General features: G+C 36.1%; 1 protein-coding gene across 1 annotated transcript in view; it reads left to right on the forward strand.

Annotated features, from left to right (window-relative positions):
- LOC150106738 (synaptogenesis protein syg-2-like) overlaps positions 1-8,463 on the forward strand; it is a 393,852-nt gene extending 385,389 nt beyond the window's left edge. The window contains exon 8 of the mRNA XM_090392677.1: positions 7,485-8,463. Within this exon, the coding sequence (XP_090248803.1) occupies positions 7,485-7,570 (86 nt within the window). The 3' untranslated portion in view covers positions 7,571-8,463. The remainder of the gene's footprint in view (positions 1-7,484) is intronic.
- The last annotated feature ends 8,342 nt before the right edge of the window (positions 8,464-16,805 follow it).

The following is a 16,805-nucleotide window of genomic DNA, read 5'->3' on the forward strand; positions in this document are numbered from 1 at the left end:
GGAATTTAAGGAGAAGGGTGACCATCAGGTGCAGGAACAGTATAAAGCTCAGGCCAGGATGGTAACAAGGGTGGTAAGAAAAGCAAAAGCAGATTACGAAAGGAAATTGGCCTCGCAGGCTAAAGAGAATCCCAAACAGTTTTTTCAATATGTTGCAAGTAAAAGGAAAAATGCTCATGGTAGAATGATCTTAAAAAATGCTGAGGATAGGGAGGTAACCGAATCAGTCGATATTGTGGAATTACTGAGCGAGCACTTTGCAAGAGTATATCATCCAGGTGGTGACTTTGCAGGAATGGAAGAACCAACAGCTTATAGTGGAATTGTGATGAATGAAGTAGAGGTAACTAGTCTATTACAGAACCTCAATGTCAATACATCTGTGGGATTGGATGGTATACCAGCTCGTGTCGTACGTGAAGCAGCCAAAGAATTGTCAGTGCCCTTGACGATTTTGTTGAATTTGAGCCTCAGGATTGGGTCAGTCCCAAGGGGGTTGAAAGAGGGGAAAATAGTTCCACTGCACAATGGTGGTTCCAAGGCTGCTGTAGAAAATTACCGGCCAATCAGCATAACAGGAATCATTATCAAGGTCTTAGAGAAAATAATCAAGAGGAAAATACAAGATTTGATAGAAGAAAATGGGATACCGTATCGGGGACAGCATGGTTTTGTGAAGGGTAGGTCATGCCTCAGTAACTTGCTCACGTATTATAACACAGTGACGGCTGAACTTGATAAGGGTAATGGGTTTACAGTGATTCTACTGGACCTTGCTAAGGCCTTTGACAGGATACCAGATGGAATTCTAATCAGTAAATTGCAGCATATGGGAATGGACATAGGGTTGGTGAGATGGATAGGAGGGTGGTTGACGGAGAGATATCAGAGAGTGGTTTACTCAGGAGTACAGTCCACAAGATGGCCTGTGACTAGTGGTGTGCCACAAGGATCTGTTCTTGGACCACTGCTGTTTAATTTATTCATAAATGATATAGGAAAGGATCTGAGAGGAACAGTTCATTTGTTTGCAGATGATGCGAAGTTGGGTAGGGCAATAGTGAATGCAGATGACGTCAAAATTTTGCAGGATGATTTGGATAGATTGGAGGTCTGGGCTAAGGAGAATGGATGTCAATTTAATGTGGCAAAATGTAAGGTTATGCATTTTGGGGTGAAAAGATTGGCAGCAGTTTACTGCATTGGTGGAACCGTGCTCCAGGAAATTGGTGAGGCACCAGATTTAGTAGTGGATAAGGAATTGAAATTTAGAGGACACATTGCAAAAGTGGCCAAATCAGCTCATCAAATCACTTGGTTGCTGAAGAATACGTTGACAAGCAGGTTATTGTTCCTCTGTATCGAGCCTTGATAAGACCCCATCTCGACTACTGTGCTCAGATTTGGTCACCTAGGTTTCTTCTTGATGGGGAGGAGGTGGAGAGGATCCAGAGGCGAGTGACCAAGATGATAGCAGGTCTGTGGAATGAACTGTATGAGAACAAGTTGAGGATTTGTGGGTTGCAAAAATTGGTTGATAGGCGGAGGAGGGGAGATATGATTGAGACATTCAAATTACTGAAGGGTTTCTATAAAATTAATTCAGAAGATATTTTTGAGAACAGGGCTGGTTGTGGGAGGACTAGGGGACATCCATGGAAACTGGGCAAAAGTGTGGTTAGTAAAGGTGTTAGAGCTTGGTTCTTTACTTTTAGAGTAGTGAATGAGTGGAATGCACTCCCTGAGTCTGTGGTGGATGCTGTGACAGTGAATGAGTTTAAGGCGAGGTATGATAGATACTGTATGAATGTCGAATAGTTGTGATGAATATGATTTGGGGCCTCCCTCGATGAGTCTAATGACTCCCTGGAGTTGCTCACAATAATAGTAATAGTAATATCTTTTTGCAAGTGGTGCATTGGATTCTAATACTCAGACCTCAGACACTCGCATTAAAGATAGCAAAAGTTTATTTGACACATTAATACAATTTACAATACAAAGGAACTCAATCCAAAACTTCAATGTTAATCAGAGAAAATTATAGATATCCTTACTAAATAAGGACATTAATTTATTGTTTCACAAACTGGCAAAACTTGACTGCAATATTCACATTACTCTTTATATCATATTACATTACTCAGGTTAAACCTTCTTAATACTTTCGAAAACATACACATTAATTTAACCGTATAGAAGTTACCTCACTATGTGTTCTAATATTAATGTGCTACAGTCCTGACTTAATTATCCTCAATTTCCCTTAACCATGTTACCGGCCATTAAAGATCAAATATGCATCCTCAAAAGCTTCTTATCCATCATAAATTTCAATGTAATATCAATGGTATTACAATTTTAATATGCACTTCACATCCATGGTAATGTGGACGTATATATACGTCCTGGCTGGTAGCATGGTTAATCTCATTTATAGCATCTTAATTTTCTTACACATTATATAGACAAAGAATTTTCAACGTTACCATATATACTGGTTCTTCATACTTGTTCCTTCAGCTTCTGACTACCGTTCTCTGATCGATCTCCCTTCTGATTCATTTAGTCGGTGCTATGGCATGGATTTCTTTGGTCAAAGACAAGTCCACACGATTCCAGCATAACTGCCCACTCCAGATATAATGATGGCATAAGGCGATTCTTCTTCTGTGAGGCCTGTTGCTTAGATGCTGAACCCTTTCCATGGATTGCCCATCAGTTGAACGGAGATGTGTTCTTTCATCTTACGATTAGAAGCGTGTAATCCTTCCAGCTAGCTCGTAAGCAGCATATCCTATTACCACCCTCGGGATTCCTAACAGAACTCTTCACTGATCCTTTGTCTGAGCACTCCTGGACAGAGACTACCCCACCAGAATACACGAGACTACCAGCCAAGAGAGAAGAAAAAAAAAAGCCCTGTTGGGGGGGGGGGGTCGTCGTAACCCTTTTATATCATCCCCTATCAGCAATTACCGTAACTCACGTAGCTCATCCTATGTGTATAATTTCTCCCACATGGGTCTCATTTCGTATCATTTGTTTTTTTTCACTACTCACTTCTGCATGTGCCGTGGGGATGTGACTGCCTGGGGACAACCTTTCTTTCCGTCGCCGTGCCCACCCACTTTGAACTTTTGTTCACAGCTGCTTAATGCAAGTCATACTACAAAACATTGTATTTTCAATTCTAACAAAATATTAACTTATAACTTTGAATGTACAGAACCAGGGAAACTAGAGTTATTAAGGCGGGGGGGGGGGGAGTAGATATGCAGATTTTAGGGTGACAGTTGAGTGTGTGAATGTGTGTAATATGCCCAAGCAAGTAGGAAAGACCACAAATCAGAATGGGATAGTTAATATAAGGCATCAAAATAGGGATGGGACAAATCAGCTTCTTCAGTCATGTATACAAATGCCAGAAGTATTAGGAACAAGAAGGAAGAATTTTTGGCCTTGGTTGGCACTTCCAGACCACAGGTTATTAGCATTAGTGAAACATGGCTGACAGAAGATGACACAGCTAGTGGGATTGAATGTGAGGGGTATGGTGTGTTCAGGAGAGACAGGGAGAATAAAATGGGAGAGAGGTGTGTTATTGATGATAGCAGATAAGCTACAGCCAAGGAGAATAGAAGTGGAACCCAGATAGAGATAAGAGCACATTTGAGGCTATTTGGTGTGAGATTGAAACTAGCAGAACAAAATATACAGTTGGGTGCTGCTATAGACCAGGTGATGGAATAGATGGTGGAGATAGTATGCATAAGCAAATAGAAGAAATGGGTGGAAGGAGGGTAATTATTATGGGAGATTTCAACTATCGTAACATTGATTGGAAGGAGAAGAGGACACATGGGAGGAAGGAATTGGATTTTATGCGGTTATTAAGGGATAACTATCTGTGGCAGCATGTAATGGAAAATACTAGGGGTCAGAGAGCGCTTGACCTAGTAATTGCAAAAGAGAATTTGGTTGTAACGAATATGACCATTTTGCCACCAATTGGTGAGAGCGATCATAGGGTCTTAACTTGGGAGGTGGCTAAAGGTGTGGAATTTACAATTAAGACAGGGTACATGTGGAATTATCGGGCTGGTAAGTATGACAAGCTTAGAACATTGATTGGTACAGTGCCATGGCATGTAAAACTGCAAGGGCTAGAAGTTGACAGTGCATGGGAGGCGATTAAGAAGTGTTTGCATGAAGCAATGGCTGACTGTATACATAGAGTCCGAATAATAAATTAAGTAGGAGTTAAATGGATGAATAACACCATTAAGCTTGAGCTGCAAAAAAAGAAACAACTATGGAGGGAATTTAAGGAGAAAGGTGACTGGCAGAGACATGAACAGTAAAAAGCCCAGCCCAGGGTAACGAGTGTGGTAAGAAAAGCAAAAAATGATTACGAAAGAATTGGCCATGCAGGCTAAAGACAATTCTAAACAGTTTTTTCGATATGTTGCAAATAGAAGAAAAAATGTATATGGCAGAATGATTTTAACGAATGCCGATGGTAGGGAGGTAACTGAATCAGTTGATATAGTTGAATTACTGAGCGAGCACTTTGCAAGAGTATATCATCCAGGTGGTGACATTGCAGAAATGAATGAATGAACCAAAAGTTTATACAGGAATTGTGGTGAATGAGGTGGAGGTGAGTAGTCTATTACAAAACCTCAATGTCAATACATCTGTGGGATTGGATGGTATACCAGCTCATGTCGTACGTGAAGCGGCTGAATTGTCAGTACCCTTGACCATTCTGTTTAATCTGAGTCTCGGGTCAGGGTTAGTACCGAGGGGGGGTGGAAAGAGGGGAAAATAGTTCCACTAAAGGAGGTTCCAAGAGTGCCGTTGTAAATTACCGACCAATTAGCATATCAGGAATCGTTTTCAAGGTCTTGGAGAAGCTAGTCAAGAGAAGAATACAGGATGGGATAGATGAAAATGGGATACTGTATGGGGGACAACATGATTTTGTGAAGGGTAGATCATGCCTCAGTAACTTGCTCACGTTTTATAAAACAGTAACGACTGAACTGGATAAGGGTAATGGGTTTTCAGTGATTCTATTGGACCTTGCCAAGGCCTTTGATAGGATACCACATGGAACTCTAATCAGTAAACTGGAGCAGATGAGGATGGATATAGGGTTGGTGAGATGGATGGGATGGTGGTTGATGGAGAGATACCAGAGAGTGGTTTATTCAGGAGTGGAGTCCAAAAGACGGCTTGTGACTAGTGGTGTGCCGCAGGGTTCTGTTCTTGGACCACTACTTTTCAATTTGTTCATTAGCGATATAGGAAAGGATCTGAGAGGAACTGTTCACTTGTTTGTTGATGATGCGAAGTTGGGTAGAGCAATTGTGAGTGCACAGGATGTCAAAATTTTGCAGGATGATTTGGATAGTTTGGAGGACTGGGCTAATGAAAATGGATGTCAATTTAATGTGGCAAAGTGTAAGGTTATGCATTTTGGAGTGAAAAGATTAGCAGCAGTATATCACATTGGTGGAACCGTACTCCAGGAGATTGATGAGGCCAGGGATTTGGGAGTGTTAGTGGATAGGGAGTTGAAATTTAGGGGGCACATTGCAAAAGTGGCTAAAACAGCTCATCAAAGCACTTGGTTACTGAAAATACTTTAACGAGCAGAGACAAACAAGTTATTGTTCCTCTCTATCAAGCCCTGATAACACCCCATCTGGACTACTCTGCCCAGATATGGGTGCCAGGGTTACCTCTTGATGGGGAGGAGGTGGAGAGGATCCAGAGACAAGTGAACAAGATGGTGGCAGGTCTGTGGAATGAACCTTATGAGAACAGATTGAAGATTTGTGGGTTGCAAAAATTGGTTGATAGATGGAAAAGGGGTTATATGATCGAGACATTCAAATTACTGAAGGGTTTCTATAAGATTAATCCAGAAGATATTTTTGAGAATAGGGATGGTGGTGGGAGGACTAGGGGCCATACATGGAAGCTGGGCAAAAATGTGGTTAACAGGGGGTGTTAGAGCTAGGTTCTTTACTTGGAGAGTGGTAAATGAGTGGAATAAGCTGCCTGAGTCTGTTGTTGGTGCTATGACCGTGAATGAGTTTAAGGCGAGGTATGATAGATACTGTGTGAAAGACGAATAGTTGTTCTTGAGACATGATGTTAGGGCCTCCATCGATGAGTCTGTTGACCCCTTGGAGTTGCCCGTAATAATAATAATAATAACATATCACTGGCATTATACAATCAAGTAAGTATTCCTTCCTTGAAATATTCACAATCTTTTTTCTTTATAATAATGTAATCTATATTTTACTAGTTGCATACAGCACATACCTAGAAGCAAGCATATTCCCTACAAGGTTTTTCCTGTTAAATGATGATAAAATTAGAATTCTTAGGAATCTCAATTTATCAAAGTTTAACAACACTCATAAATACACCCAGCCAACCAAGTCAGTAAACAAAGGAATATATAGTGCATAAAGGACATTTTTTCCTAAGTCTATAATTGGACAATAAATCATTGTAAAATTTGTGCAGGAAGTTGTAATAGAAATGAAAGTAGTTTGACTTTACAAGTTAATTGGGAAAATAAAATAGACTGAATTTTTTCAAGCAGTAAGAAAAATTTTGTCCATGTGAAAATAAAAATGTGTGATATATAAAACACTTTAAATTTTTTAATTCTCTTTTTCCCTTTCCAATTACAATGTCTTTCGCTTCTATTTCAGATTGTTATAATCCTGTATATAATCCTCTGGCATGTTTGAATGAGTCTTTCATTCTTGACTATGCAGAAACTTGCAATCACTACTTTCTAGACTGCTGGTTCTTTCTCATACAAGTTAATGCCCTGATTTTCCACAATAAATCTCTGAATGCAGGGCCATCGGCAGATTATATCGCCCCCTAAGGCAAACAATTAAATATCACTCCCTGATGGATTATAAGACAAAAATATAAGAAAATCTCCAATTGCTATTTTGTTTTTATTACAAGAGAAATAGTAATGCAAAACAATTACATAATATTAATTAAATGTTTGCTCCATTAGGATATCGCACAATAGTTTATAAGCTCTTCTAAATTTAAATTATAAGCTATGTCCACCGCTATCGATATAGTTACTAGACCAACCAATCTTTCTTGGGTCATTGCTACTCGCAAATAATTTTAAATCAGTTTAAGCTTGGAAAAATTTCTTTCTGCACTGGCTATGCTAACACGAATTGTTTGCGTAGCGATGTCGCCTACCGCAATATGACTGAACGAACGCCCTTATTAAGCCATGCCATGAGGCAGACTGCCTCTATGCTACACCCTATCAACAGTACTGTCTGAATGATACAGAGGTCACTTAGTAATGATAAATTGAATTTGATGCCTTAAAAATAAAGTTCTAATATAATGTGTCAAATTTTATTTTTTCCTGTTAGTTTTTGATAACATATTTAGTAAATCATTATTTATTTCAGTAAGAGCACGCGGCAACAATAAAGCTGCAAGGAAAAGCCAAGGAAATCTATGTCTACTGCTACTTATTTTACTATCAACGCTCTGACCATCTTTATAAGAAGACTGTAAAATATTCTCTAGTCAGTGGGTGATAAGATGTTATGATTCCACTTGGCCTGTTACATCATCATGAAAGTACCAGTTATGGTACTATCTGTCTTCAGTGCTTAGACAGAGGCATGTGCTAAGTTATCCTTGATTTTGTGTGCACTATGATTCAGTCAAAGGTTCATAAATTATTCAATACCGAACTGTATGTAATTTAACATTAGTTTATGTTAATCAGGACTGTACATTTGAAAAATGCTGAAGATTCACTTTATGCAATTGCAGATTCTTAAAATTATGTGTATTGTGAAAGCATGGTTCATATCAACAGTTAAGATAAACATGCAGAAATATACGCTTACAACACACACACACAATTAGAAAGTACCTGATAGGAATGAGCCATGTTTTGCTCAAGCATTGCTACAGCATATAGAATGTGAGGCAGTTGAACAAAATTTAAACTTCCCAAAGTGGAAGTTCCAAACATTCCAGTATGTTTTATTGAATTATATCATGCTAACTAAAAATGTTAGCCTATTTTTATAAATGCTGTGATGAAGACTGTTACATATTAATATCATCCAATAAATTTTCATCTTTTAGCAGAACAGTATGTTTTCTGATTTTATGGTCATATAAATGGAATTTGTTTTATAGCATAGACTTAGCTATATTTTTTTCCAAGAATAATCATAAAAAATATATATCCCACTTCATGTGATTTTGTTTAGTCAGATTCTCAAATAATGTCCCATTGAATTAATAGTACATCAATAAGCTTTTTACATTCAACCACCACTCAAAATAGATAATTGAAAATTACATGTGAAAAATGAGTCTTAAAATTTTTGCTTTTTGTTAATTTGTTAATTTTTGTTAATTGAAAATAAATTCAGGATAGCATGATAATTACAACCATCTTAATTATATAATATTTATTAGCATGATTGCCTATATGAATTAAAATGGCTGATCATACAAAGAAATGAGTATCATTATTTTTCTGGATACACTGAATAAGATATAAAAGAGTCATGAATATATAATGATTAATAACATAGTGTGAAATGCATCTGACAAAACACCAATGTGAAAATTTCTCTGAAATTCTTACATAGCATTTTATAATAATGTTTTCTAGTTGTTGTTGAGAAATTTATACAAAATGGGCTCAGAAACAAAGCCTTATAAATATGACAATATGTGCCAATTAGATAAATGTTTATCCATACACATCAGTGTGTAGTCATTGGAAAGTTATTTTTCATTCTTTAGTATTAAAAGCAGTTTTCTCTTGCATTTGGACTTAACAGAGTTCAGATGATAAATACTCAATTAATCAGAAACCTCTCCTTAAATCTTGCCATTTTTGTATACCAGATGAACAGAAGATCAATGAAGATATAATTTAACTACATCATAATTTTACAACTATTGGCATCATCATTAGGCTGAAAAACTTATACAAGAATTTTGACAGTGTCCTGTTTGCTTGACATAATTGCAAAGTACATGAAAATGGAGAAGACAAACTAAGTTCGTATTAAATAAATGCAGATTTTATTTTTTGAAGGAGAAATAATGTTCTTATGGTAACAATTTATTAATTTGTGATTTTATATATATATATATACTTGGTTGTCGACTTACGACCGACTTCCGTTCTAGCTGACAGGTCGTAAATCGATCTGGTCGTATGTTGGCCATATATTTATTAACAGTATTCTTTAACCTTTCTAATCTTTTTATCATCTTTATAATTTATTTTTATAATCTTTTAAATTTATAATTATGTATATTGTACATAATGTGAAAAATAATACTGTACATACTGTACTGTAAACACAAAAATACAATCTAAAATTAATGTAAAAATTAATACAAATGAAATTTACAAAATCAATTTTTAATCTTTGCTTGTGCTGGGTTGTGGATTGTCAGGGTCATGGTCTTGGGTTGAGGTAGGAGATGTTCTCTTGATGAGGAACATGCTGAGCTTTGTTTGAACAGTTTGTTTCTTTTTTTCTTCATATATCTCATGATAACAATGCACAGCATCTTGAATGATACGTTCAACCTTTGTGAATCGTTCAACATTAGGGTCCATTGCTTAGAAATTGGCGAGAGCTTTATTCAGTTGCGAAAAAGAATCTGATAAACTCTTTGCAGTGAATTTCTTTTCAGGCTCCTCTTCTTCTTTCTCTTCTTCCTCTCTCGCTTTTTCTTCTGAAACTGTCTGTACTTCCAATTCAATCAACTCTTTATCCGATATGTGAAATAAAAGTTCTTTTATTTCACAATCTAGCAACTCTTCTACATCTTCTATTTCACATTCTAATTTAAGATTTTTTGCAAGTTTAACTATTTTTTCTGTAATCACTTTCAGTTCCTCTCCTTTTTCAAATCCTTCAAATGTATTCGCATAACATTTTAGACACTTTTTCCAAATTCCCGACATACAATTCTTTGTTACACATTCCCATGCGGTCAAAATATTCTTAATATACTGAAGAATGTTGTACTGCTTCCAAAAGTCTCGCAAAGATAAATCAGCATCAGAATCTATCGCTTCAATGGCTTATGCGAATATCGTTCTGGGGTAGTGAGCCTTGAATGCTGAAATAACACCCTGATCCATGGGTTGAATGAGAGCGGTTGTGTTAGGTGGCATAAAAACCACTTTAACATCATGTTGAAGGTCATCCAGATGAAGAGGGTGGCCAGGGGCATTGTCCATAATCAATAAAATCTTGAAAGGGATACTCACGAACCTGGGGAATAAAGCAGTTCATGAACCAGTCTTCTAACAGTGCTTGAGTCATCCAAGCTTTAGGGTTTGGACGGTAGTAAACGGGCAGTGTGTACTTGTTGATGTGCTTAAATGACAAGGGTTTTCTGAACGATAAATGAGAAAAGGCTTCAGCTTAAAACCCGTGGCATTCCCACCAAGCAACAAAGTCAACCGATCCTTAAAAGCTTTGAATCCTGGCATCCTTTTTGCTTCTTGGTGTATGTATGTACGATTAGGCATGTGTTTCCATTGCAAGCCGGTTTCATCTACATTAAATATTTGTTCTGGTAGATAATACTTCTTTGATTAAAGAGTCAAAACTATCAATGAATTTTTGGGCCTTCATCTTCATCTGCACTTCCTGCTTCTCCTGTGACATGTACATTATGCAAAACAAATCTTTTTTTAAAATGCTTTAACCATCCAGTACTAGCCTGAAAATCTTCTGCATAATCATCTCTGGCACGTGATTTTAAACTCTGAAACAGACTTCTAGCCTTCGCTTGCACTGTGCAAAGACTCATGGGTGAATTTTTCTGTATTAAATCTTCCATCCATATAAACAACAATTTCTCCATTTCATGGATGGGTCCCTGTCGTTGTTTGGTTAAAATTGTAGACTTCATAGGTACGGAACCTTTCACAGCTTCCCTAATTCTTTCTTTGTCCTTTAGTATCGTCGATACCATGGAATGTGACAACTTCAAGTCACGTGCTATCGTATTTACTTTCTTTCCATCTTCATACTTCTGGATAACTTTCATTTTACACTCTAAATCAATAGTTTTCCTTGACTTCTTAGCTGGCATATCTGTAGATGAAGGCATTTTCCTTTTACTAGACATTTTATGGGTAGTATTTCAGTAGAATTTTAATTAATACACCACATGCAACAGATGCTTGAAAGCATCTGTTATCATACGCAGGTTATCTTACGATAACTATCATATCCCATAGTTATCGTACATGCAGCTGCCGGATTTATCATTAATTATCTTTTTTTTTTTGTGTGTGTGTTCATAAGTGTGGACGGTCGTAAGTGGCATAGGTCGTAAGTCGACAACCAGGTGTGTGTGTGTATATATATCTATAAATTTTGAAAATTCATCTGGACAGACAATAAATAGATATTGATAAATAAATCACCTGTTTATTTCCAGACTATATATTTTTATGACCATTATTCCATCATAGATGTTATATGAAAGGGGCATCTCCTTAATATTACTTTAGAATTTAGAAATTCACTTCAAACTGCCAAATGTACAATATTTAATCCCCATAAGATGTATCAAATTTAATGAACATGTATTTGCAACACTTTCTAAAACTTCAGTTAAATAGTATTTCAGAATGCTTACACTTTATATTGTTAATTTTGCTTATAATCACATAAATAACATTTAAATAAGTTTAAATTTATCTTTTCCTTTTTAATATATATATATATATATATATATTATTTTTTTTTTGGTTTGTTTGTTTTTAATTTGTTGCAATATATTTATGAACATCTATGGAAGACAGCTCTACTTGCATCAGTGAATTATTGCATTTGCACTAAAACAGTGGTTGTGTAATTTAAAATATTAGGAATTTAGAATATTTGAAAAGCTATTCAGGCAAGAATTTTTATTAGAACAAATTTGATCACTTAATTACACCATAATGAAAAAAAAATTATCTGTCTTTAAAGCTGTAGAACTTTGTCCTAAAGCATGGACTTTTATTATTTTTTATTTTTTTAATTCATACTAACTTTTAGAAGGCTTCACCTGCTCCTTGGATAGTTGTATCTATTAGAGAAATAAATTTTTAAGACTAAAAATTTCCATTTAGTATACTAAACATGTATACTAAATGGAAATGTGTTAATAATAATTACTGTATAATTAATAATTCCGTTTTTTGGAATGATGGTAAAACCTTAACATATTGTTTAAACTGGACCAACTTGTCAGATTTCAAAAATTATCATATAATTTGTTTCTGTAATGGATATTTTATTAGTTATCATTTACTAAAAACTTACTATTATTATTTTATTATGCTTCTGTAAACCTCTATTAAAAAAAAACTGCAACTTCATAGCTAAGCTTTGCTGTGTATTTTGAGAAAACAAAAAATAAATAAATAAAGTCTGTTTTATACAAAATAATGAAAACCCCAAAAATAATGAAACCTAAGCTAAACCACTGAAATGTCATTATAGTGAACTCATTCAACATAACAAACTACCAAAAAAAAAAAAAAACATAGCATTAGCATTCTAATGGCAGTTTAGCATAGTGAATCTCATTTTGCTTAAAAACTATTCTTTTTGTCCATGTGAATAAACTAATGAGAGTTAATTGCAATATAAGATTATGGAAGAAGTTACAAAGACAATACATTTTTGGTATTGTAGTGGGAATGATACACAATTTCACAACTAAAATAAAAAATTAAATAAAAAGTTCACAATTTATGCAATAAGAAAGAACTATATTTGTGTTATATTTTAAATAAAACTATACAGATTTTTTTTTTTACTACATAGCTCTTTATAACTGTTATAAACAGCATAGTAAATGTATAATGTGATACATCATTATTGGCTGACTAATCTGCTGAATTGATCTTTTATCTCATATGTTGATAAATTGCCAACAAACTATGAAAATGTTAGAAGAGACATCGAAACTGTCAGTCCCCCCCCCCAGACAACATCCCTTGCAACACAAGTGTCTGCTAGTCAGATCTGAAAGATTTCATCAAATATTTTCCTTGAGGTATATTTGTATAGTAGGCTACATAAAAAAAAAAACACACTAAATGGTTACAGTCAGGGGGTTACAATTCAAAACCTCTGTGTTGTTAGATTGGTTTCCCAAGTGAAAAACTTCTCTTTCATAAGGCATAAGGAAGCCTTTTGCCTTATGCCACTTATGAAAAATACATTTCTCTGACATTTCAAGTTCCTTAGTACTGAATGAGAGTTTTTGCTCTCTTAAGGTTTCTGCCTGGTCTCTGAGGAGAACCAGCTAGTTCAAAACAGCTGTCCGGCTAGTGAAACCTTATCAGAATGGACTAATAAAAGGCAAATATATAGACACCTGGGTGGCGGCGCCTATTATCTTCTATTAGTCTGCGCTAAGGCAACTTGTGAATGCTCAGGAGTGTATTCTTATAAGCTCTCTGGTCAACTTACTTTACAAAACTTTGTTGGAAGTTTTTCCCACTTGGTTAGACTATAAATTATATATTTAGTTTAATCCTTTATCCAAGTGTAAGCAAACAAAGTTTGCACCTGAAGTATCATCAGGACTGGGGCAACTCGTCGCAAAGGTGGACTGAGTTCTGATCACTTTTCTTAGTATCCCATAATGCAAAGCACATCTCCTTGTGGACATGTATAATGCTATGCATTATGGGAAGTCACTACCTAGACCAATTTCGACCTTTATTGAGGTCTCTTCAGTGGGAGCCAGACCCAGAGGTGATGCCAAGGTTGAAGCAATGCAGAAGTCATATTTCCATATGCCAGTTGCCAAAAGGTGTCACACCTTATTATTAAATTACTCTGGATTAGAGAAAGATGTCGGAAGTTTTTTTTCCACTTGGTTAGACTATAAATTATATATTTAGTTTAATCCTTTATCCAAGTGTAAGCAAACAAAGTTTGCACCTGAAGTATCATCAGGACTGGGGCAACTCGTGGCAAAGGTGGACTGAGTTCTGATCACTTTTCTTAGTATCCCATAATGCAAAGCACATCTCCTTGTGGACATGTATAATGCTATGCATTATGGGAAGTCACTACCCAGACCAGTTTCGACCTTTATTGAGGTCTCTTCAGTGGGAGCCAGACCCAGAGGCGATGCCAAGGTTGAAGCAATGCAGAAGTCATATTTCCATATGCCAGTTGCCAAAAGGTGTCACACCTTATTATTAAATTACTCTGGATTAGAGAAAGATGTCGGAAGTTTTTTTTCCACTTGGTTAGACTATAAATTATATATTTAGTTTAATCCTTTATCCAAGTGTAAGCAAACAAAGTTTGCACCTGAAGTATCATCAGGACTGGGGCAACTCGTGGCAAAGGTGGACTGAGTTCTGATCACTTTTCTTAGTATCCCATAATGCAAAGCACATCTCCTTGTGGACATGTATAATGCTATGCATTATGGGAAGTCACTACCCAGACCAGTTTCGACCTTTATTGAGGTCTCTTCAGTGGGAGCCAGACCCAGAGGCGATGCCAAGGTTGAAGCAATGCAGAAGTCATATTTCCATATGCCAGTTGCCAAAAGGTGTCACACCTTATTATTAAATTACTCTGGATTAGAGAAAAATGTCGGAAGTTTTTTTTCCACTTGGTTAGACTATAAATTATATATTTAGTTTAATCCTTTATCCAAGTGTAAGCAAACAAAGCGTGCACCTGAAGTATCTTCATGACTGGGGCAACTCGTGGCATCCGAGACTTGGATAAAGGATTAAACTAAATAAATAATTTATAATCTAACCAAGTGGGAAAAAAATTCCAACATCTTTCTCTAATCCAGAGTAATTTAATAATAAGGTGTGACATCTTTTGGCAACTGGCATATGGAAATATGACTTCTGCATTACTTCAACCTTGGCATCACCTCTAGGTCTGGCTCCTGGTCTGGGTAGTGACCCTTCCCATAATGCATTATACATATCCACAAGGAGATGTGCTTTGCATTATGGGATACTAAGAAAAGTGATCAGAACTCAGTCCACCTTTGCCACGAGCTGCCCCAGTCCTGAAGATACTTCAGGTGCAAACTTTGTTTGCTTACACTTGGATAAAGGATTCAATTAAATGTATAATTTATGATACTTTCATAGTTTCTACATTCAGCTTTGAAATAATGCTGGATTTAATATCCACTTATATAATTTTACATCAATGAACTGAAGCCTTTTGGCTCCTTGTTTTAGTCAATATTTATTTTTGTCATCAGTTTTGATATCAAATTAACTTCTTTAACAAGCATAAAAAGGCAAGAATATTGAATAATGTTGAATAATGAGTTAGATTATCATAGCTAATCACAGAATAAATTAGATTTTGTAGTAAATTGTAGTAAATTTTATTATTTATACAGGCTCCTTCAGGGAGGACCTTTTCTATGTCACACATACCCAAATACTAAATACCTATTATACCTTTCTTTGAACACATAACATCCAACAGTAATCCATTCTTCATCTCCCCCCCCCCAAAAAACATACATACCACAAAAAGAGTCTTGATCATATCTTTACCCAGCTTTCAGGGAGGGATGATCCTGAATTATCTTCTCATCTACTGTAAGTTTCAAAGTCTCACTTGTATCTAATCAAGAACTTCTTACCAACTTAAATGTTTCTTTCATATCTCTTTCATATGTTTCTCAAACTTTGAATTCCCTCATTATGTCCTTATATACAAAACTCCATAGGCCAGCCATACTGGTTTGCTGCACTGAATCTTTCTGGATGTCTCCCACTCTCCATAGAACCCTAAGGAACCATATCTGAGAATGGCATACCAGATTTGGCCTTATCAAATTATAAACTGGAAGAATAACTTCCTTATTCCTACCAATGTTGCAGTTAACCAGTATAATGTCTACTGCTTGTCCACTTTCGTTCCTTGGGTTCTCTGGCTTCTTATACTCTGCAATGTTTTCAATCTATACTGCATGACCTTACACTTTGCAACACTGAACTGACATTCATTATCATTATCAAAGAATGGGTATGTAAATGTTCTGTAGCAGCTATGTTCTACCCAATTCTGCATTTTCAGCACATAACTGGATGTTACCCTTTAGCTCATCCTCAATATCATTCACTGCGAGTTAAAAAAACAGCCCAAGTACAAATCATGTCTAAGAGGAGGGCGACCACAGGCAGTCCTCTTAGAATTAGAAACTTGCTTATATCACTTTCTGATACCCATCAGTCAGCCACTCTCCTATTCATGTCACAAGTCTATTTTCTTATTCCTTTGCATAACAACCTTCAGTATAAACTGTTAAATGCCTCGGCAAAATCCAGAAATCTCGTGGCATAGCCATTCTCCTTATTTGATTATGCTGTCATTCTAATTACAGAACATGAAACCAATAATTCAGGAAATTCTATATTTTGTTGACATATTTAAACTAACTAATAATGAAAAGCACTTATATATATCAGTAGCTTAGTAATGGAATGAAAATTATCTGTAGTGAAAAACATCTCCGCTTCTCTCAAAATACACCATACATCACAGCTGCAAGCAAAACAGTTTTATTCCAGCATTAAATGCAGCATATAAAGTCAATGTACTGTTTAGTGACAACTCTGTAGCTCAGTCAGTAGAGACAAAGCCCTTTGGTCGAAAAGACCTGGGTTCGATTCCCATCCATGACATGAGGAATTGTTATCTGATTTCTTTCGA

This window comes from Typopeltis vanoorti, chromosome 5, assembly GCF_054136105.1.
Source record: "Typopeltis vanoorti isolate ZY-2024b chromosome 5, IOZ_Tvanoo_1.0, whole genome shotgun sequence".
Lineage (NCBI taxonomy): Eukaryota > Metazoa > Arthropoda > Arachnida > Uropygi > Thelyphonidae > Typopeltis > Typopeltis vanoorti.